The following is a 21354-nucleotide window of genomic DNA, read 5'->3' on the forward strand; positions in this document are numbered from 1 at the left end:
GAGGGAGGGGGGGCTGCTGTCTCCATGGCAACTTTCCCACCGTGCAAAAAAAAAAAATCATTTAGTCGGGAAAGACATTTTCACTCAGTTCAGTGAGCTGAAAGAGGCAGAGGGAGGAGGAGGGGGTGAGGGAGAGTGGTGATGGTGTGTGTGCATTATAGAGCCGTTTGCATCACGCGGGGAGGGAATTATCTGAACGAAGCATGTAAAAGATGACAGCCCGGGCATTAACTCTTACGGTCTGATTATTAGACATGACGAGAATGAATTTCCCGACGTCATTAAAGATGAACGCGGGTCGCTTCGGGTGACGCTTCGGCTTTATGTAACATGTTAAAAACTCACTTTATGGCATGACATTATAAAACCTGCTCCACCTGCACGCCGGGGCAAAATAACTCCAGACTTCTGTTTTTTTTTTATTTTTTTTATTACCACGTGTACACACTTTTTTTTAACATTTTATTCCAACACTATAAATTAATAACCCAAAAACCTTTTTCAAAAATAATGAATTCAATGAATGCACGCGAGCGGAAAAATAAAAAACTCTACCAGCAGAGAGTATTGAAGGAGCTCGCCTCTGCAGGAGGTGGGGTGGGAGGAGTGGGGGGATATTAATACAGGGAGACATCTGACCTTCTCTGCAAAGTGGAAAGAACTTGATATTCACCTAACGAACAGTAACTTTATGCGAAACATCCTTTTTTAACATCACATCTCCGCCGTCACGGCATCAGGGCGAGGAAATGCTACAGAGGAATTTATGAATTTATTACCAAGACAGATAAAAGAATATTGGCATTTTGGGAACCCCATAATTAAGTTTCAATTCTTACTATTTACTTCTGCACAGGACAGCCAGACTCCGGGTTCGTCTGGTAACCCCATTTGTGTGGATGTCAGTGTATCAGCATGCTGGCTGTGTATTACCTGTTGTGAGGAGACCATCTGGGCCCCCTCGGGCCATCCCAGCTGGGTCCCGCGGTCAGGAGTCCCGATTGTCTTCACCGCACCACCTGGACCTCGCAGACGCCCGGCTCAGAGGCACCGACTAGATTTCTCATTCATATTTTATTCTGTCATTCTCTGTCCAACCAACCAAACAAACAAACAAACAAACAAACTAACAAACAAACGAAAACCAAAAAAAAAAAAAGATAAGTCTGTTCTGGCTTCTGCAGAAGGCACACGCCCAGAGAGGCTATCTGTAATTGCTTGGCAACCGCTGGCATTGTGTGTGTTGAAGTTCAAAGCAGTATAACCCCTCTGAGCTGCAGAAAGCAAAGTAAAGGGGTGCCCTACGCAGGCACTTTCACCCACGCACGCACACACACACACACACACACACACACACACACACACACACGCAAACATTCATGATGCATTTTGTTAGTTTCATTTGGCCACGATGCCCAGTCAGAGAAAAAGAAACAAAAAAAAACACACGGCTCCTGCATGTGTGTGTAGTGTGTGTGTGTGGCTGTGTGTGTGTGTGGGAGGGGGTGGACCGGGGGGGGGGGGGGGGGAGTGTTAGCCTGGGGCAGTAAACCCTTCCCCAGATGAACTTTCCTCAGGTCGCTGGAGGCCCACAAATGGAGAAGCTGCTTGAGCCCCTCCCCACAATTTGCATTAAATTGATAAGGGAGCAGCGTTTCCGTGGGAGGTTTTGAGTTTGATGAGCTCTGAAGCTCTGCGCTGAGCTGACCGAGCTGCCATCGCCGCCGGGGGGCCCCGTGCTATAGTTGGACCCGCCGAAACAGCGAGCCGACGTGTCACGAGTACAGGTTAGCAGACCTGACAGCGGTTAACGCGCCGAGAAGGCCTGCTGCGTTAACGACGCTCTGGTGTCGAGCACCGAGGGGTTTAAAAAAAAACAAAAATAAAAGTAAAGTAAAGAGCAAAAGTCTTTACGAGGAGAGAAAACTGCGGAACTTCGTGGCTCTTATGTCTGGGACTCTTTCTAAATATGTATAAAAAAAGATGAAGGCTTCCTGGCTCTCAGTGAACACAGGGCTCTTTAAAATCTCAACCAACTTACTGTACTTGAGGTAGATAGTTGCCGCCACCTCCTGGAGATCTGCTTCCACAGCGTTCACGTTACACACACACACATACACACACGCACTCACACACACACACACACACACACACACACACACGACACACACACACACACACAACACACACACCAGCAGCTGGGAACTGCCTCACAGGGAAAAACAGATTTACACAACATACATCAGCAATAAAACAGAGACAAACTGACATTTTTATTTACTCGCAAAGCCGGCTGATGATGCGCGTACAGTTATGCACGTTAAACATTATACGTGAGCAGCTACTCATCATCGGAGAGATTTATGTTCTTTCTCTTGAAATGATGCAAAATGCTGAACACTGATGTTTAAGTTGTGAATAAATACTTTTAACTTTAAGTGTCACTTTGATTTTTTTTTTCTCTCCTGTATATATTTTTACTTTTATAAAATTTTTTTATTTATTTATTTTTTTAAATCCTATTAATTTGTTGTATTTTGTGCCTTCGGCCTTCAGAGAGAGCAGGTAGACAGAATACAGCATGTAAAAACTGGTACACATCATCTGAAATATACAGATATTGGAACTGGTTTGCTTATTATTAAAAAACAACAACAACAACAGAAAACTTACCTAAAAGATCTAAAACGATGTCAACTCTTGTTCAGCTTCCTTTTTTTTTTGTAAACAGTTTCAGACAAAAAAAAAAAAATGTTTGTTTACGGTTCCGTTGGTCATAACGAGAAATATAAATATTTTCTTCTTCTCATGTTGACTGAGTGGCGGACCGGAAGCAGCGGCGACTCACTGTACCATCTAGTGGTACAAAGTGGCAAAGGTGCATTACCGCCACCTACTGTAAAGTAGCGTGGACCGGAGTTACCGACCCCCCTTATAAAACAAACAAAAACAACAACAAAATTAATTAAAAGAAAACCTAAAAATTTAAATAAAGGTTGTTTCTAATTCAGTGATTTACTTAATCTTGTTTCTTTCAAGTATTACACAACACACTGCCTGCCCCTGAGGTTAATGCATCTTCGAGATTAAGTTCCAGCCTCCTCTTCAAACTATCTCGCTCTCCTGTGAATTTGTGGTGATATGATCTACAGATTCTGGTATTTTGCAGTACTCACCCAGTCCTAGTTGGGTGTTTATTTATGAATTGCCTCGTGTGTCCAACGTTAATATGTTTTCTTTCGTCATCTTTCTCCTTTACATTTCCAACTGGACTGAATATTTGAAACCTAAGATGAATAACTACTTCACCGAGAACACAGTAAATTAAATCAACAAATATGAAATAAAACTTCGGGGGTATTTGTTACAGCTGCAGACGTGCAGGTTCTCCACTGTCCACTTTGAATTAAATAAACTTGTCTTTACCTCACGAGACATGACGGTGATTTGGCGACACTATAAATATGAACTTGTGAGGAAAAAACGTTTTGAAATATTTTGTGGATGATATAAAAAAAAAAAAAAATAAAAAAAAAGTGGATGAAGTCTGTGAAAGTTGAACTAAAAGGCTTTTTTTTTATTTATTTATTTTTTTTTTAACCGCGTGTGTGGCAGCACTGCGCCTTTGCGGCATCTTTGTCTGCGCGAGAAAAAGAAGAAGAAGAAGAAGAAGAAACAAAATAAAATAATAAAAGACGAAGAAGAATGCTGCTACGTCACTTCCGTCGAAAATACAACAAACGCGTTATGCCTGTAGTGGCGATGTTGCAGTCAGGCTCCAATATTCAAGTTGATTTTTACGTTACATTTAAAAGTTTAAACTGATCCTGCGGTTCGAGTGACAGCCGAACAACATCAGGTCGGTCCACGTCACTTTCTAGCTCGATGGGCGGCTTTTAAATGAAGGGTATTTAAAACTAATACGAGCCGTTTACCAACGCGAGCTAATGCTAAATGAAAAGCTCTGATGTTTTGCTTTCGTTTGTTTGCAATTTTATTTTTATTTTTTTTTACTCCTGCTGGTACTGAAATACTCTTTAAAAAATAAAAATAGTCTAGTCTCGTTTATTTCTTTAGGTTGATTTAAATATGAGCTTGTCAGCCGGCGTAGCTTCAGTGCTAAGTTAAAAGGATAGTAAATAGATGCACAGTTATTCCAATAAAAAAGCATTGATTTAGTAATACTTAAATACTGCCTTCTTTTTTTTTTTTTAATAAGCTGTTGTGCTTCAGATAATTATATTGGATGAAGTAGGAATAACCTATAAATTATGTTTTTTGAATGAATGAGGAGAGCATATAAATATCTGAGGATGGTGGAGCTGCAGGCTCCATCATCAATACGTGTTTGATTTGTTTGAATATGAGATTAATACGAGTCTCGTGCTGTTCATGTGTTACTTTGTGCTTTGAGTTACGCTTAAAAAAAAAAAATGTGACCGTGACGGGGAAGGGTCGGGGGGTCAACCTTTTTCTCCTTTTAATTCAATTCAATTTTATTTATATAAAAGGTTATTTCATGGCACTTAACGCATTAAAGTCCTCACAGCAGAACTTGACAGCATTTATACAGGAGAAACCCAAACAATTCAACAATTCTCACATAAGTTAGGAAGGGAAAAAAAAAAAAACCTCTTCTTTAAGGGAGAAAAACCTCCCAACCATAGAGAAGGAAAAACTCCCTCCCTGAAGTTAATGAGATGTAATGGTGAGATATGAGTGTGTCCAGAGAGAAAGAGTGACAGGAAAGAAGCCCAGTACATCATGGGAGGTCCCCCAGCAGCCCTCGGCCTATAACGGCAGAACCGCGGGATGGTTCAGGGTCAGCTGAGCCGCTCCAACTATAAGCTTTATAGTTTACTATAAATGTCTCTCAGAGGATGGTACCCACTGGTTTAACTCTCATTAATACGTGTTTTATTTGTTTAAATATGAGATTACGGGCCATCTCGTGCCGTTCATGTGTTACTTTGCGCTTCGAGTCATGCTTCGCTTTAGTTCTTTGTTCCTTTAGTCACGTTCAGACGTATATTGAAAGCCTTTGTCGTAGAAAACGAGCTCACGAAGACTTAAGGACAATTAAGACCTTTGTTGTTGCAACAGAGGTCTTATCGTCTCCTCTGTCGCGTGTCCGCCGCCGCCTTCACCGAGACACTCGTCCATAAGGTGTGCGTGAACGTCTGAGTCTGTCCCCTTCCTCCCGTCCAGATCCATGGTGGCAGGCTCGGCGCTGATGGAGCCGTCCGCCAAGCCCGGGAACAACCAGGTGGCCGACGTGGTGTTCGTCATCGAAGGGACGGCGAACCTCGGACCGTACTTTGAATCTCTGAGGAAGAATTACATACTGCCAGCCATCGAGTGAGGACCTGAAGATGCTCCGCGTTTACGCTCACGCCTTTAACGTAGTCCTGAATTAATACCTCTGTGTGTGTGTGTTTTTTTTATAGATATTTTAATGGAGGGCCTCCAGCAGAAACAGACTTCGGTGGAGATGTGAGTGTTTCTCTTGACGTTTAATTTTCTCATATTTTAAGTCCCTTTTTTCAGCGTTTTCTGAAAACGTCTGTTCGGAAAAGCGTTTGAATAGAATGTTCCTGTGTGTGTTTTTTGTTGTTGTTGTTGTTGTTCTGCCAGTACGGAGGGACTCAGTACGGCCTGGTGGTGTTCAACACCGTGGACTGCGCTCCCGAGTCGTACGTCCAGTGTCACGCTCCAACCAGCTCGGCCTTCGAGTTCGTCTCGTGGATCGACAGCATCCAGTAAATTTCCCTATTTGATTATTTCATCTGCTTAAATGTTTTCTTGTATCGAGAAATAACACGTGTGTGTGTGTGTGTGTGTGTGTGTGTGTGTGTGTGTGTGTGTGTGTGTGTGTGTGTGTGTCTCCCCCCCGCCCCTCCTTCCCCCCACGCAGGTTCATGGGAGGCGGAGCGGAGAGCTGCAGTCTGATTGCGGAAGGACTTTCTGTAGCCTTGCAGCTCTTTGACGACTTTAAGAAGATGAGGGAGCAAATGTAAGGAATTATTTTTGCTTCGCTCCGTTAACCAAACTGTTGCTGGACAGGGTTGTTATGTTTTTTTTTTTTTTTTTTTAACGCAGCCAAACCTGAGGTAAAACTTTGGCTTTGTTAAGTGGCAAACGCCGCAAATAAGTTATTGTTCATCTGTAGTTCAACTAACACCCACCAGGGGAAGGCTCCGGTTAAGTTTGACCTATTTAAAGTTCATAGAAAAAAAAAATCTTCCGCATTCTCACATGAAATTAAAGCCCAAAAAAAAAAAAATATAAATCCAGATTTGACTGAGCAGCGCTCGCTGCTGGTAGTGATGAAAATGGAAGCTGGTATCTTTCTCTCTGTGTGCCGTCGCAGAGGTCAAACCCACAAAGTGTGCGTGCTGCTGTGTAACTCTCCTCCATACCTGCTGCCGGCCGTGGAGAGCGTCAGCTACACCGGCTGCACCGCCGACAACCTGGTCAAAATCATCCGAGATGTGAGTCGTCACTGTGTGTGACGGATATATATATATATATTTTTTTTTTAAATTTTATTTTCTAAATAGGATAGGTTGTATTTCTATTATTTACTTTATTAGACAGTAAAATAAGTGAGTGTTTAATGTTTCTATTTCTCAGAGAGGAATTCACTTCTCCGTGGTGGCTCCTCGGAAGCTGCCCGCCCTCCGGGCTTTGTTCGAAAGGGCGTCTCCGGTCGGGGGGGCCGTGGAGCCTCATCCGGACTACAGCCAGGATCCCTTCCACATGGTGTTAGTCAGAGGCATCTCGCTTCCCGGTGAGAAACGTCCTTTTAGCACCTGGTTTGGACCGGTCTGTCCGCCGCAAATCAAATGTCCTTGAGAAATCCCACCAGACTGCGAGGGGTTCGATGTGATCTCATCTGTGTGTTGTGTGTGTGTGTGTGTGTGTTGTTGTGTGTGTGTGTTTTCCCAGCGTTAGTCGCCAACGCCATCATGATACGAACTGTAATATTTAATATTTAAAAATATTAATGTTGGATAGAGGAAGTTGATGAAGAAATAAAGCAGCTAGAAGCAAGAAGCGGGCGTAGAACGTGGGGAACGAATGAATATTGAAGCTATAAACGAGTCTGCTGGATGTGGAAGTGGGCAGAGGTTTGCCATTATGAATATATTTGAAGATGCCGCGTTTCAGCCGGTGCGATGCGGAAACTACTTCTGTCTGACTTGTTTCTGTATTCCACCGTAACGTTTATTAAGTAATCCACGAGAGCCGCGCGAGTTCTCAAACTGGGCTGACGTCTGCCGGTTTGTCCTCGTAGATGCTGCCGGAGACAGAAAGGGGGGAAAAAATACGAGCCGACTCTTTGGAAAAGTTGTTTGGAAAAGTGCTGCTTGAGCGGGTTCTGGTTTTCCTCTCGGTTCACAGACAGGCGAGGAGGCATTTATGTGCGTTATTATCTGCAGCGACACGCAAGAATCACGCAGTTCTGTGGCTCACCAGTCGTGCCAGCTGCGTTCTCGTGAGCCTTTTATTTTTAATTGGACAGTTTCCCATAATTCCATCCTTCCTGATGTGTTTGTAAAGACGCTGGCTGCTGGGTGGTTTCACGTGTCTTTGTTGCCGCCGGTTACGTTCTTCATTGTTGAAATAAAGACCGCGCTGTCGTTACTCTCGCACTTCTCTGAGTAGGAGCGAGGAATGTACCTCATCCCCTCGGTTCTTCAGCAAAACATAATTCAGCAATTTTATGTCTTGGGGAGGGGGGGGAGAAAAAGAAAAGCTAAGGTGCTCCCGCTGTCTTGTCTCTAGTTTCCTCAGGTGGAGGACCCGGGCCGCTTAAACCCGTCCTCCCTCCTCAGCCGCTGCCTGTCAGTCAGCCCATGGGATCTTCGCAGCCCCCTCCGCCCATTAACACCACCCACCTTTATCAGGTAACGCGCACGCAGCTCACGCGCCGCGAAGAGGCTGCCGGGAGACTAATTCCTGCCGCCCTGCTTTTTGGCTCTGTTTCAGACAGCGGCGTTTTTTTTTTTTTTTTTTTTTTTTTTTTCCTAAAACGTTTCACCCAGCATTGTCTTCCTTTAATCTGCTTGCTGACAGAATTCGGCCCCCATGACTGCGGCTCAGGTGGCGGCACAGATGGCCGTGGAGGCGGCCAACAACCAGAAGAGTCGCTGTGAGTTGCCACCAGACTTTTGTGAACAATTTCTTTTGGCCAAGCTTTCACTTCTCTGTGTTTACTTCCCGTATGTGTGATTAACAGGAGAGTGTGCTCTTCTTTGCCCGTATCACTACTGTTTTTGCATTTTGGGGTATTTAAAACGTGCTTTCAGCCGGGCTAACCTACAACAGCAGGGTCTTAACATTAGTAACAAATTAAATGGGACCAAAAATAAGTGTTCACGCCTTTCCTTTTTTTTTTTTTTTTTTTTTTTGTGTGGGTGTTACATCCTCCAGTCCCAGGACTGGTCAACCAAGGGCCTCCGTTCGCCGGTCAGCCGACCATCCCGTCGGTCTCGGGCGTGAAGCTCAGTCAGCCCAGCATCTCGACGGTCACCACGGCAACTCAGCCCATGATGCCGCAGCAAGTTCCTCCCAATCAGCAGCAGCCGGTCCCGCCCCCGGGACAGCAAGTGCCCAATCAGCAGCCGCAGGCGCCGCCTCAGCAGCAGTCCACAGCCAATCAGGCCACGGCGGGCGCAGCGCAGCCCAACATGGTAAGACGGGGGGTCGTCGAGACGAACCGGTTTTTAACGGAGCCCGGGAGCAACAACGTCATCTTCTCCTTTTATGTTTTTTTAATGGGCGCTCACAAACAGCTTCAAGGTGCTTTACCGCCATCTTCTGGAGGAAGTAACACATTACAACCTGGTGGCAGATGAACCAAGGGAAATAAGACGAGACGATAGCTGCGTAAACTATTTGATTTCTTTTTTTTTTTACATTTTAATAAATCGAAAATGCAGACAACGATGAGTTCCTGAAAGAGTCGGGGACCTTTGGTGGTAATACAGAAGTCGGCTTCTTTCAGAGAGTCGTGGGTCTTTGGCATAAAAGCAGTACGAGACCCAGTTTGGTAATTGTAATGTTCGGATGTCAAACGTCGTGCATGTCCTCGTTTGTCGGTCTCCGAGGTATTCGTCGTCTTCACGGCGCGCACGTTTAATTAGCGACTCTCCCTCTTGTAAACGTCGTCAATGTTTAAGGCCTGTTGATATTTTCAAGTGGAAGTTTTCCCCCAGCTCGAGTAGGAAAACAGAAGAGCGGGACTTCAATATGCGACGCTGCAGCGCCAGCAGACGAACACGGCGTCTGATATCAAAATGAATTTTAAATGTTACAATCAGATCAAAAAGCAGACCCCCCCCCCCCCCCCCCCCCCCAAGATCGTTGCGAGTTCGCTGTTGTCTCTCCTTTGTTTTTCCAACTCATTAATTATTATTTTTTTTTCTTAGCAATGTTCCGTTTTAATCAGGAGCTGCATGTTTTATGATATTATAATTGTTTTTGAAATCATCCATTTGTCTGTGTTTTGTTTTTTTAATTATTATTATTATTATTAAAAGGTACTTTTGTATTTCCGGCAGGTAAAAAGTTGTGTCATAAACACGTTTTCCTCCCCTTCTCCTTTCCAGGCCGGTGTGTCCGGCGCTCCCGGCAACGCCAATCCCATCGGACAACAGCAGGGAGTAGCCAATAAGATAGTGGCGTGGACCGGCGTCCTGGAGTGGCAGGAGGTAACACAACAATATTGACTTTCGATTAATGCTTATTTGCACACACACACACAAAAAAGATTTTTAGGAACCGCTAACACGCTCGGAAGATAGAAGTCAGTGTAAAACATTATCGGCTGTTATTTAGAGAAATACGCTTACGTGCCTTTTGTTTTGTTTTTGTCCACGAGTTAGACGAGACGAGAGTAAATGTAAAGCTGCAAACCGGCAGCGGGCTTCGTCTTCGTCTGTTCCTTCTTCTGTTGCCTTTCTTCCCATCTGATTCTTTTCTGCAACGCTTTTGTAACGTCACGAAGAAGAATTCCACTCCAGACACTAAAAAGTCATTCGGAGAAATGGTTGTTGATAAAAAAAAAAAAAAAAAAAAAAAGCCGTCAGAGGGGATGCCAGCACACTTGGCGGGAGCTTGCACTCAGTGCGGTCTTATCAGTATGGTGTGTTGTGTTTTGGCTGAGTTTCAGTGACTTCCTGAAAGCCTTTTCTTGTCTAAAATAAATGTGGGGTAACCTTCCCGGACGGTTTACTAACACACTTTTTTTTTTTTTTAAATCCAGCTCTGATTTGTGGCAGAGAAAGACTGCGTTTGGTACCGTTTACATCTCCGGCCTCCCTTTTCTCTCCTTTATTATCGAGCCCCAGATGTATATCGGCCATTTGTGTCCGCACCGCAATGCATTTGTAATGAACTACAGTCCGCCTGACTGATACGCGATTGAATAATCAGCGATTCTGCATTGAAGACGAGTGCCGACAGTCCTCCCGGCGGGATCGCAGCATCGATGTGCTTCGAGCGTCCTTCTGGCCGTTTTTTTTTTTTTTTTTCTTTGTGTGACTCTTGACATTTTGTTAAAAGTCCTTGTAAAAGTCCGTTCATTGTTTTCTTTAAATTGCTTGCGGGTCGCTGGCAAAGAGGGGCGATCACGGCGGCTCACGTTGTCCTTAATAACATAAACGTAGGCGCGCACACACACACACACACACACACACACACACACACACACACACACACACACACTGTACAGTCGGTTACCAAAACCGTGCCACCCGCCACCACAACTAAATTCTCACCCAGTGGGAAACACAGAACATAATTAACTGGGATCTTGCTGACTGCACAACGTTGTAAACAACCACAAAAACATTTCTCAAAAATGATATCCTCGTCCTCTCAGGTATTTTCTGCCGTGCTTTTACGTTGTTGTTTTTTGTTGTTGTTTAAAGAGTTACGCAACCCCTGAATCACTGAGACGAGCTTTTCTCGTTCCCACAATGCAGTTGAACTCTGCAATCTGGAAAGCAACCATGCACTTATGAGCCTTTTCCATATTTGAATAATACATGCGGACAAAAATAGAAAATTCTCGTTTTAATTATTTGTGAAAGAAAGAAAGAAAAAAAAATGCAGAATCTGAGGTTTGCCAATTGTTGCCTTCTTGGGGAGTGTTTGTGTTGTGATCCTCCGAGGCAGAACACGCCATCGGGTCTTTGGATTTATTTCAGAGGTGTGAATTATATAAAAGTATTTAAATGTGTTAAAAGTAGTGCCGTTTTTTTTAAATCACAGCGCCGTTTGTGGTTTTCTTTGTGCTGCTTTTATAGATCTAAAAAAAAAAAAAAAAAAAAAAAAAAAAATCTCGAACGTGTCCGTCTTCTAACGTCCCTCGTCTTCCCGTGTCACTGTTTGCATTAATCCCCGGCAGAAGCCCAAAGCCTCGTCGATGGATTCAACCACCAAACTCACGCGCTCTCTTCCGTGTCAGGTGCACGTCAACCAGGGAGAAAATCTGTGAGTGGCTCATCGAGACGCCGTGGCGCTCATCTCTAGCAAACGCACACGCACACACACACACACACACACACACACACACACACACACCCCGCTGACTTTCTGTTTGTGTCTGGGAACAGAAACACAGACCAGTGGCCGCAGAAGCTCATCATGCAGCTGATCCCGCAGCAGTTACTGGTGAGACTGTGGTTTGTTTTCCTGCTTTTGTTCTCATGTTGTGCTCCTTAGTTTGGCAGCAGCGACGTTTTTTTTTTTTTATAATTTTTTTTTTATGAATGATGCATAACCTGAGTCCTCTCTCTCTCTCTCTTGCTCTCTCACTCGCCCGCTCTCTCCTCAGACGACGTTAGGTCACCTCTTCAGAAACTCTCGAATGGTTCAGTTTCTCTTCACCAACAAGGACGTGGAGTCACTGAAAGGCCTGTACCGCATTATGGCCAACGGTTTTGTAAGTTTTTCAAGTGTCCTCTTCCTCTAACCAAGTCTCAAATGTGGTGTTCTCTCCCTCTCTCCCTCCCTCCCTCCCTGCACGTCCCCAGGCTTATCCATCATTCAGTCCACCTCAATGTACTGCGTTTTCCCGCGGGTGCAGTTCCCACGTGTGTCCAGCAGGTGGCCTGAACTTAAAGCTGTGTTGCAGTGTTGCGTTTAAGACTCTAGAGGGCGTTCCAGGCTATTCATTTAGTCACTTACAGGCCAGAAGATGAAGTTTAAGTCATGATTTGCCATCAGTTCAGACAGAAAAGAAGAAAAAAAAAAAAAAACCGTAAATTTTTTTTTTTTAGTTTTTATTCATTTCCAGACTGTGATAGGGGCTGTGTCAGCGCGCTGCACTGATGAACAGGCGGTACCACTGAGAAATAGGAGAGGCATTAATAGTATTCAGTCTCGCTGAATTTGATTTACCTCCCAGGGAAAGCACGGTATGAATTTAGTTGACGCCATTTGCATTCAATTAATAAAACCGATATGTTTGATTGGGCAAAAGGAGCTCGGGAGCAGGCTGCGCGCCCCTCGAAGCCCCGAAGCCCGCCACATAATTACAGCGGGGTTGAGGGGGAGGAGGGGGGGGGGGGGTCCTGTGTCAGGGTCTCATAATGACCCCCTCTGTCCGCAGGCCGGCTGCGTCCACTTCCCCCCACACCACGTCGCCGTGCGAGGTCCGCGTGCTGATGCTGCTCTACTCCTCCAAGAAGCGAATATTCATGGGCCTCATCCCCAACGACCAGAGCGGCTTCGTCAACGGCATCCGGCAAGTCATCACCAACCACAAGCAGGTCCAGCAGCACAGAGCGGTGAGTGGCGACAGCAGGGGGAGGAGGAGGAAGTGGGGAGCTGGTGGGCAGAGAGGAAGGGTTCAGTGTGGGAGGGAATGTGCGGAGTGGGGAGGTGATAACGAGGGAGGCTTTAAGGAGGCGCACCGGGGAATTGAGGTGCATTGTTCAAGGCATTAAGTTGCATCGTTATTGACATTTCATTTAGTGAGGCCCGGCGTCTTCACAGCAGCCTCTCCGGGAGACGCTAATGGGGCTAGCATTAGCTACTGCAGCATCAGCCCGACTGCTGCACTGCCGGCTTATTATCTCGGTGCAAGTGAGGGGGAAATATATATATATATATATATTTATGTGTAATATATACGGCCTTTATGTCCAGATTGTTTCAACCTCCACGGATGGTCTCATCAACACCGGTTTGGCTGCCACATTAAGGGTTTTCAAAATGCTTGTGTCAACCTACAGTTGGCGCTCTTATAAGCCGTTAACATCACGTTTAAAAATGAAGGATGTAATCTGTAAGTTCATATCGGTGTTACGCCTCATCTGTGTGGTGAGATGTCGGGAAACACCTGAAAATGGCAGCTTGACCGCGATATAACACGTTTTGTTTTTTTCCGAGTGTCGCTGTTTTTCAGACGTTGAAGCCGTCGGTCGATTAGCTGACGGACTAGTTTTGATTTTATTATTTGGCTACAATTTTGCAAATCTGTTAATAGTTGAAAGCTCCTGTACACTCAGTTGCAAAATCTTAAATATTTCTCCATAACATCAAATATTTATATTAAATCAAAGTTTAAGGGGGAAAAAACATTTTTGGGTATCAATTATTAAGAGTTTAACACTCAAAAACAGGACAAGCAAAGAAGTGAAAACACACTGAAGTTGGTTCTGGTTGTTGTACAGAAGTGTAGGATGTTACCTTTTTTTCTAAAGGCCACTTGAAACCAGTGGGAGGAGCGCAGACAAAAAGACAATACAGAAACATTTAAAAAAAAAATATATATATATATATATATTTTGGTTTGTTTTATATATTTTTTTTGCAAAAATGCAAACAAACGTTTTTTGGTTTCAGCTTCTTAAATGTGAAATTTAATGATTTCTTCAGTCCTTTATAATATCAAAGTCAGTATATCGTTGTATTTCTCATTATCCAGTTAAAACTGCTCTGGGGAACTGTGATGGACACTTTCCGAATCTTCTCACGTTCATGAACCGAACATGAATCAACAAAATAATCAGCAGATTAATCAGAAATTAATTTTCAATTCAATGATATTTATGTAGCACCAAAACAAGTTATGTCAGGGTCCTTTACAGAGACGTCCTCACGACAGAACTTTACCACATTATACTGAGGAACCCAACAATTACCACGTAAACCTCCCCTTTAAGGGAGAAAATCATCCGACAGAAGGAAAGAAAATCTGTCTTTTAACAGGAAGAAACCTCCAACAGAAGGAAGGAAAAACTGTCTTTTAACAGGAAGAAACGTCCAACAGAAGGAAGAAAAAACTGTCTTTTAACAGGAAGAAACGTCCAACAGAAGGAAGGAAAAACTGTCTTTTAACAGGAAGAAACCTCCAACAGAAGGAAGGAAAAACTGTCTTTTAGCAGGAAGAAACGACCAACAGAAGGAAGGAAAAACTGTCTTTTAACAGGAAGAAACGTCCAACAGAAGGAAGGAAAAACTGTCTTTTAACAGGAAGAAACCTCCAACAGAAGGAAGGAAAAACTGTCTTTTAGCAGGAAGAAACGACCAACAGAAGGAAGGAAAAACTGTCTTTTAGCAGGAAGAAACGACCAGCAGAAGGAAGGAAAAACTGTCTTTTAACAGGAAGAAACGTCCAGCAGAAGGAAGGAAAAACTGTCTTTTAACAGGAAGAAACGTCCAACAGAAGGAAGGAAAAACTGTCTTTTAACAGGAAGAAACCTCCAACAGAAGGAAGGAAAAACTGTCTTTTAGCAGGAAGAAACGACCAACAGAAGGAAGGAAAAACTGTCTTTTAGCAGGAAGAAACGACCAACAGAAGGAAGGAAAAACTGTCTTTTAACAGGAAGAAACCTCCAACAGAAGGAAGGAAAAACTGTCTTTTAACAGGAAGAAACGTCCAGCAGAAGGAAGGAAAAACTGTCTTTTAACAGGAAGAAACGTCCAACAGAAGGAAGGAAAAACTCTCTGTTGTTGTTTTTTTTTGGTGTTGTCACGACACGTAAATGTCACTTTCCCCTTCTCTGCTCGTCTTCATCCCCGGAGACGGTGGTGATTTTAAAACGTGTCCTCTGGATTAGCTGTCTTCTCCATCATGGCAGCACTCCGGCTTATTGCATGCAAGGGAGGGGAGGGTGTGAGAGGGGTGGTGGTGGTGGAGGGGGGGGGGGGGCCTGCATGACTGTAAAACAATGGCAGCATCCAGCCAGAGGAGCAGCATGTCTCTCTTAAAAAAATAAAAAAAAAAAAATAAAAGAAACATGGAAAAGAAACCTTTTTTTTTTGTTTTGTTTTTTTGTCGAGTTTACACGAGTTGGATTCGAGTTTTCCGCCCTTGTTCGCTCACCCCGCTAATTTTACGTCTTCTCAAAAAAACCACATCAGCGCTATATGTAACTCGAAGCATCGGGGCATTTAGAGAACGGCAAGAAGACATGAAATTATAATGACAATGTTTTTTGTTTTTTTTTACTGCCTCTTGTGTATCATCACATATTCATCGCTGCATCGCTAATAAGGAACCGCTACAGCAATCTTAACGTAATTAAAATTTCAATTCGGACCAGTAGTTTAAAGGTTTTTTTCTTTTGGCATTCTTTAGGAACGACAACACAAACAAGACGACACAAAAACGGAACATTTTCCCTCTCTCGATGTTGATCCGGGATTTCACCGGTTACCGGGTTAAAGACGGGCGATAAATCGCGGGCGGTAGGACGGAAAAAAAAAAGCTGCTCGCGTTTCGTTCCCCCTGCTGCTGCCGGTCCGAAGAACATACCTCGCATTAGATTCACCGAGATGGATGGGGAGGGGGAGGCGGGGGGGAGGGAGGAACGGCGGGGGAGGTGGGGGGGAGTGGGTTTCCCCCCCTGAGTCTGTAGTTAATAATTTGTGCTCGGCTGAGGGATGAAAACACCCTTCGTCCCTCCTCGTCTCTCACTCGGCGTGGAAACACACCGCTGCAGCCGCAGAGCACCGCGGACCCCAAAAACGCCGCTTTTTAAATAAATTGGGCTTTTTTAAAAATAAATAAATACAATTTTTGAAGCACTTGTATTGCGTTTTTTTTTTGTCCGTCCTCGACCGATTCCTTTTTTTTTTTTTTTTTTTTTTTATATAAAAGTGCCGTTCAGATAAAAACGCGAACTTCAGTCAGGTGCGTCGTGATACTTTTAAGTCCCATATATCCTGAATAATCAGAACCAAGTTGTTTTCCCAGAATCTTGCTGGCTGGTAAACTGACAGCAACAGGTCCTACCCCCCCCTCCCCCACCACCCTCACCCCCCACCCCCTCCCCACACCTTTTCCTCTCGTTACTGTGTGTTTCTGCAGATGGATATAGTTTATGATTTTTTTTCCCCCTCTCCTGCCTTCAGTCGTCGAGCGCCGGTTCGTATTTAAGCCGTGAAATCCAAAATGGCAAACACCTCGGCAGGTGGTGCTCGAAGTTAGAAAATCTCCGTCGGCGTGTATCGTCGTCTTCCGTGTTTGTTTGGGTTCTGATTTCTTTTCTTTTTTTTCATTTCCATCTCCACACTCGGCGGACAAAAGACGGTGAATATGTACTTTTCCCAGACGTTCGGCAATCACAACACAGTAAACACCAATTACAAAAAGCAAATATGTGTGCTGTAATTATAGATTACGGTTGCAGAAATAGAGAAATATACAAATTTCTTTTATTTTTTTAAATCTTTTTATTATTTTTTTTTAATGTTTTTTTGAATCAGCTTTTTTTTTTTATGGGTAAAAATTGCGTCTAACTTCAAACAAAACGGTGCAAATGTTTATATTTAGTATGTTTGTTATTGATCACTGGGGGGGTCAAAGGTCAAGGTCACCTCATGTCAGTCCCGTTCTTGTGAGGGGGCGATATAGCTCAACAACGCCTCGGGGGACTTTCTTCAAATTGGGCACGTGTGTTCACTCGGACTCAAGGATGGAGTGAGTAGGTTTTGGTTCTCGAAAGGTCAGAGGTCACAGGCCGCCGTGACTTCACATCCGCCCCCCCCTTTTTTGCGAATGCGATAACTCTTGACGAAGTCTCCTTTCCTCTCTTTTCCTCTCCGTCTCTGCAGCAGCTGGGCGGCGGAGGCGGCCCGATGCAGCCCGGCCAAGTCCCCCCCAACCAGAACTTCCTCAACAGACCCCCCGGTCCCATCCCCGTTTCCCACGGCAACGTCCAGCAGCAGGTAAACGAGCCCCCCCCCCCCCCCTTCTCTCCCGCATCCGGCGCCGTGCACGTCCGCCCAGCGTTTCCCCCTCTTTCACACACCGCCCGTTGTTTGGCTCCGCCCACCGTCCCGGTGTTTGGCTCCGCCCACCGTCCCGGTGTTTGGCTGATTTCTGCATGCCTTACCGATAACTCTTTCCTCCGCTGTCCTCCTTTTTTGTTTTTCCTTTCTTTTTTTTTCTCACACTTCAACCACCCTCCTCTTCCTCCTCCTCCTCCTCCTCCTCCACCCTCTCCTCTGATCTGTCCTGTGTCCAGTCTGTGGTGGTGGGCATGCCCTCCGTTAGTCAGGTGTCTATGATGGAGGAGCAGCAGAGGCAGAACAACATGGTGAGACCCAAAGCAGCTCTGAACGTACTTTAAAATAACATCAAATTATTTGTATTCCTCAACTTCAACTGACGTACGGAGATTTATCAGCACATGCATTTCCCAACACAACGATGTTCTTTCTCTTTGCCCCCCCCCCCCAAAAAAAAAAACCCCATATATATCGTGTTTGAAAAAACCATAAATTATAATTAAAAAAAAAAGCTGCTTTATGGTAAACAATGTTAAACTCACGCGTGGACATCGCTGTTCTCCCCGCCGTGTCGGGACGCGCTGTCGCTCCCATCTCACCGCTCAGCATCAGCCTGGCGGACAGCTGATTCCCTCTCGGCATGTTGTTAACTCGAATGCTTCTTCTTGTAGCACGGCCTTGATGCAAAAACAAAAACAAAACCCCAAAAAATAACATGTTTAATTGATAACACGCATGCATAATTGTCGAAGGGGATCTGCTTGCACCGAGTATGAAGCGACGGGCAAGAAAAACCCCAACGGAGAGCGATCGCTGTCGCTGCTCGCGTGTTTGTGTCATCTAAAGGGCAGAGGTCAAAGGTCAAGGTCAATATGTTTCCACATGTCCGCCCCCCCCCCGCCCCCCTGTCAATCTTTCCGTCCCGTTCTTGTGAACGCAATATGTCAAGAAGGCCCTTGTGGGAATTTATTGAAATTTGGCAAAAACATTTCACTTAGTAGCAACGACGACCTCATGAGATTTCGGTGTTTTAAGGTCAAAGGTCAAGGTCACCGTCACCCCCATAATAACCCACGCCTGTGGAGGTCAAAAGTCAATATCTATGTTGTTTTTTCGACAGACATACACGCAAACTACAACGTAAATGCTTAGCGGACGCGTACGGCTGCTCGGCAGTGATTTTAGTTCTTTTTTTCTTTTTTTTTTAACAACATTTGACGTGAAGTTCAAAAGTCTACGAACATTTCTGTCCGCCGAACATTCGCTTCAGCTCCAATTCACTTCTGTTGAAATATTTGAATTCCAGTTTTGCGTTTCCTCTCGTGTTCTCGTCGCCCCTCTGGCTGCTTTCAGCTCCAGTCAAAGTTAACCTTTTATTTCCACTCGGTCAAAAAAATATAAATGATTTCATCTTTGACCTCGTGGATTCGCTCAGACGACCGACAGAGACGCTGCTTCGCTGTGTTTTGAAATGAGGTGGGGGGGAGAAGGGGGGAGGGGGAGAAGGGGGGAGGGATTTCAAACGATCACATCAGATCACAAACGTTGCTGTCAATCGCTGTGCGGTAGGGGATCGCCGTGGTAACCGCTCGGGGCCGCAGGGGATGTCGTTTTCGTTAAGCTGTGTGCCGTTCCCTCAGATGACGATGAGAGCAGCCGGACCAGCCAATCAGCAGCCGCCGGGCAGCGGCGCGCCACCCAACCAGGTTGCGCAGGGCGGACAGGCCCCGCCCCAAGGTCCCATACTTCGCCTGTCGAACCCGGGAGCCAATCCGCAGCTCCGCAGCCTCCTCCTCAGCCAGCAGCAGCCCGTAAGAGAACAACAAGCGGCCGTTTTTGAACTGAAATACACAAATATGTAAAAGGTGATGAAATTGCGGAAGTTAACGTTGCTCTTGTGTCTGTGCGTCCGCAGCAGGGCGGCGTGTCTCACATGCAGGGCATGATGTCTCACCAAGGTTTAGGACAGCAGCTGGTCCACCCGACGCCAGGAGGGGGGGCTCAAATGCAGAGCCAGTGGAGGCAGCCGTTGGGAGGTCAGCAGGATATTTGACTCGAGCAGACGTGAAATTTTCTGAAATACGGGGGTCCGGAGATGTGCTGAAGGAGACGAAGGTTGACATCCGAAGGAAATAACGACTTCGGGGAAAAAAAAAAAAAAAAAAGACGTTTGTAGAAACCGACAAATCCTTTTGTGGCCCAAAACAGCTGTTTCGGGGCTTTCAAGGTCACGTGCAGCAAACGTTCATGTCTCAGTTTCATTTAATACACTGCCTGACAACATTACGCAGCTGCAGACTTTTTATTTATTATTTTGAAAGCGGCCGTCTTGTCGCCGACAAAAATCAACGTGCGCATATTATAAACACTTTGTTCGTTTACGACCGCTCGTCATTTTCTCATTGAGGTTCAGACAAGACAATTTTAATAGCTCTGAAAGAGGAGTTTTTCCTTGTAATCTTATCTTCTTCTTCTTCTTCTTCTTCTTTCCAAAACCCGGCCGCAGGTCAGATGATGATGTCCGGAGGTCAGAGAGGAGCCGTACCTCAGCCGGGGATGCCCCAAGTCTCCAGCGTCATGGAGGACGAGATCCTCATGGACTTGATCTGATCGGACTTTTTTTTTTTTTTCCCGTGGAATCAGCTCGGACGCGCAAACGTTCGCTCGGTCGCTTTGTCCTTATAAAATGTTCAACATAATTAAGAAACAACTCACGAGTAGATTCTTCTTCTTTTTTTTTTATTTCTCCGTACAGGACTGAGCAGCTGAAGTTAATTAGGGGCAGACAATGCGAGCATTCGTTTTTTTTTTTTGTTTTTTTTTTGTTCATGTAAATGGTCAAACCGACAGCACGCTAATTCTCTGCGCTTACGCGCCGGATTATTATATCCATGCTTCTGGAAACTCTTCTACATTTTGTCAGTGAAATCTGAAATAGTGTTATTTTTGTTTGATTTTTTTCCTCTTAATTGAGATTTTAATTTTTTTAAATTTCTTTTTTAATTTTTAATTTTTTTTATTGTTGATCGAGGTGTTTTATGAGGATGAAATAAAAACTTAAGGAGCATAAATATCTGAAGAAGTTGTTCTTTTTTTTTTTGTAGTAACAAACGATTAATGTTGCGCTTGATTTGGCCGGCCAAAGTCCTATGCCCCTCCCCTCCCGCCCCCCTCCCTCGCTCTGTGAGTGCAGCTTGGAGTCTTAAGGTGAGACAGAGACTGAAATAGACACAGTAATAGATAGTTCAGTGTCTTTGTCTGCCAAATCGTGTCACAGTGTTAATTTTAACTACTCCAATATGTCGTGGAACCATCGAGAGTCCCCGCGTGCCAAGTAGTCCTACCAGATGGCATCAGTTGGCCACGTTTCCCTTTTGGCATAACGTACAATCAGGCTGGCCACATGCGCGCATGGCACGGACTCCGCGTATATGCCCACAGTCTGTTTTCGCAGCCCCTCCTCCCCTCCTCCCTCCTCCCTCCTCGCACGCAAGTCGGAAAAAAAAAAAACCTCACACACCAACAAACGCGATCTTGTCGAGCACCTGACGGCGACAGGAGCTGCCGAAGCTGCAGAGCAGGTGGGTGGGAGGGTGGGAGGGGAAGGGGGGAGGAGGGAGGGGGAGGGGGGGCAGCACAAAAAAAACCAAAAAAAACCCACAAACTTTGCTGAACCTCGCGTACGTTCGTGACACATCCGCGCATCAGTTTATGCAGCTTTTTTTTTTTTTTTTTTTTTTTTTTTCTACACTTGGACACTGTGTACACACACACACTCACCAACAGGAAGTGATGTCAGTCCCTGTCACCTGGGAGACAGAGACGGTTGCTAAGATACCGTGACAGTGGGTTCTTGTTTCTGAGGTTTTTTTTTTTCCTCAGCCCCGCTTTCACATGGACTCACACAGATAGACACTAGTCCCTCAGTGGCTGCTGTTCATCCCCTCCCATCCCTTAATCACTGGCCGGCCCTCCGAGTCCGGCTTAGCTTCACTTTATCTTCCTCTCCCCTCGCTCCCTCGCTCTCCGTCTCCATCTATCTGCCTCGATCTCACTATCGAGCTATTAGTGCCTGTCTGAGCTCATAAGTTTTTCAGTATC

The 21354-nt window shown here is 45.0% G+C and overlaps 1 protein-coding gene and 1 long non-coding RNA gene across 2 annotated transcripts; one reads left to right on the top strand and one right to left on the bottom strand.

The window, feature by feature from the left end:
- Positions 1–3737: 3737 nt before the first annotated feature.
- Positions 3738–19955, top strand: med25 (mediator complex subunit 25). The gene is given in 21 exon segments (XM_069158067.1): positions 3738–3859; positions 5209–5358; positions 5448–5493; positions 5635–5759; positions 5915–6013; positions 6371–6491; positions 6634–6790; positions 7789–7910; positions 8080–8155; positions 8437–8696; positions 9615–9716; positions 11417–11502; positions 11625–11682; positions 11846–11953; positions 12623–12640; positions 12642–12800; positions 17077–17190; positions 17490–17561; positions 18894–19064; positions 19169–19289; positions 19760–19955. Coding segments are annotated over 20 exon segments (2265 nt in total). The 5' UTR covers positions 3738–3859; positions 5209–5212; the 3' UTR covers positions 19864–19955.
- Positions 17461–18877, bottom strand: LOC138203317 (uncharacterized). The gene is made up of 3 exons (XR_011178708.1): positions 18798–18877; positions 17796–17930; positions 17461–17526 (listed from the first exon to the last, which is right to left on the bottom strand). It is a non-coding gene; the product is annotated as an uncharacterized lncRNA (long non-coding RNA).
- Positions 19956–21354: the final 1399 nt, after the last annotated feature.

This window comes from Embiotoca jacksoni, unplaced genomic scaffold, assembly GCF_022577435.1.
Source record: "Embiotoca jacksoni isolate LCO1_2020_lvr unplaced genomic scaffold, fEmbJac1.0.p SCAF_226, whole genome shotgun sequence".
NCBI lineage: Eukaryota > Metazoa > Chordata > Actinopteri > Embiotocidae > Embiotoca > Embiotoca jacksoni.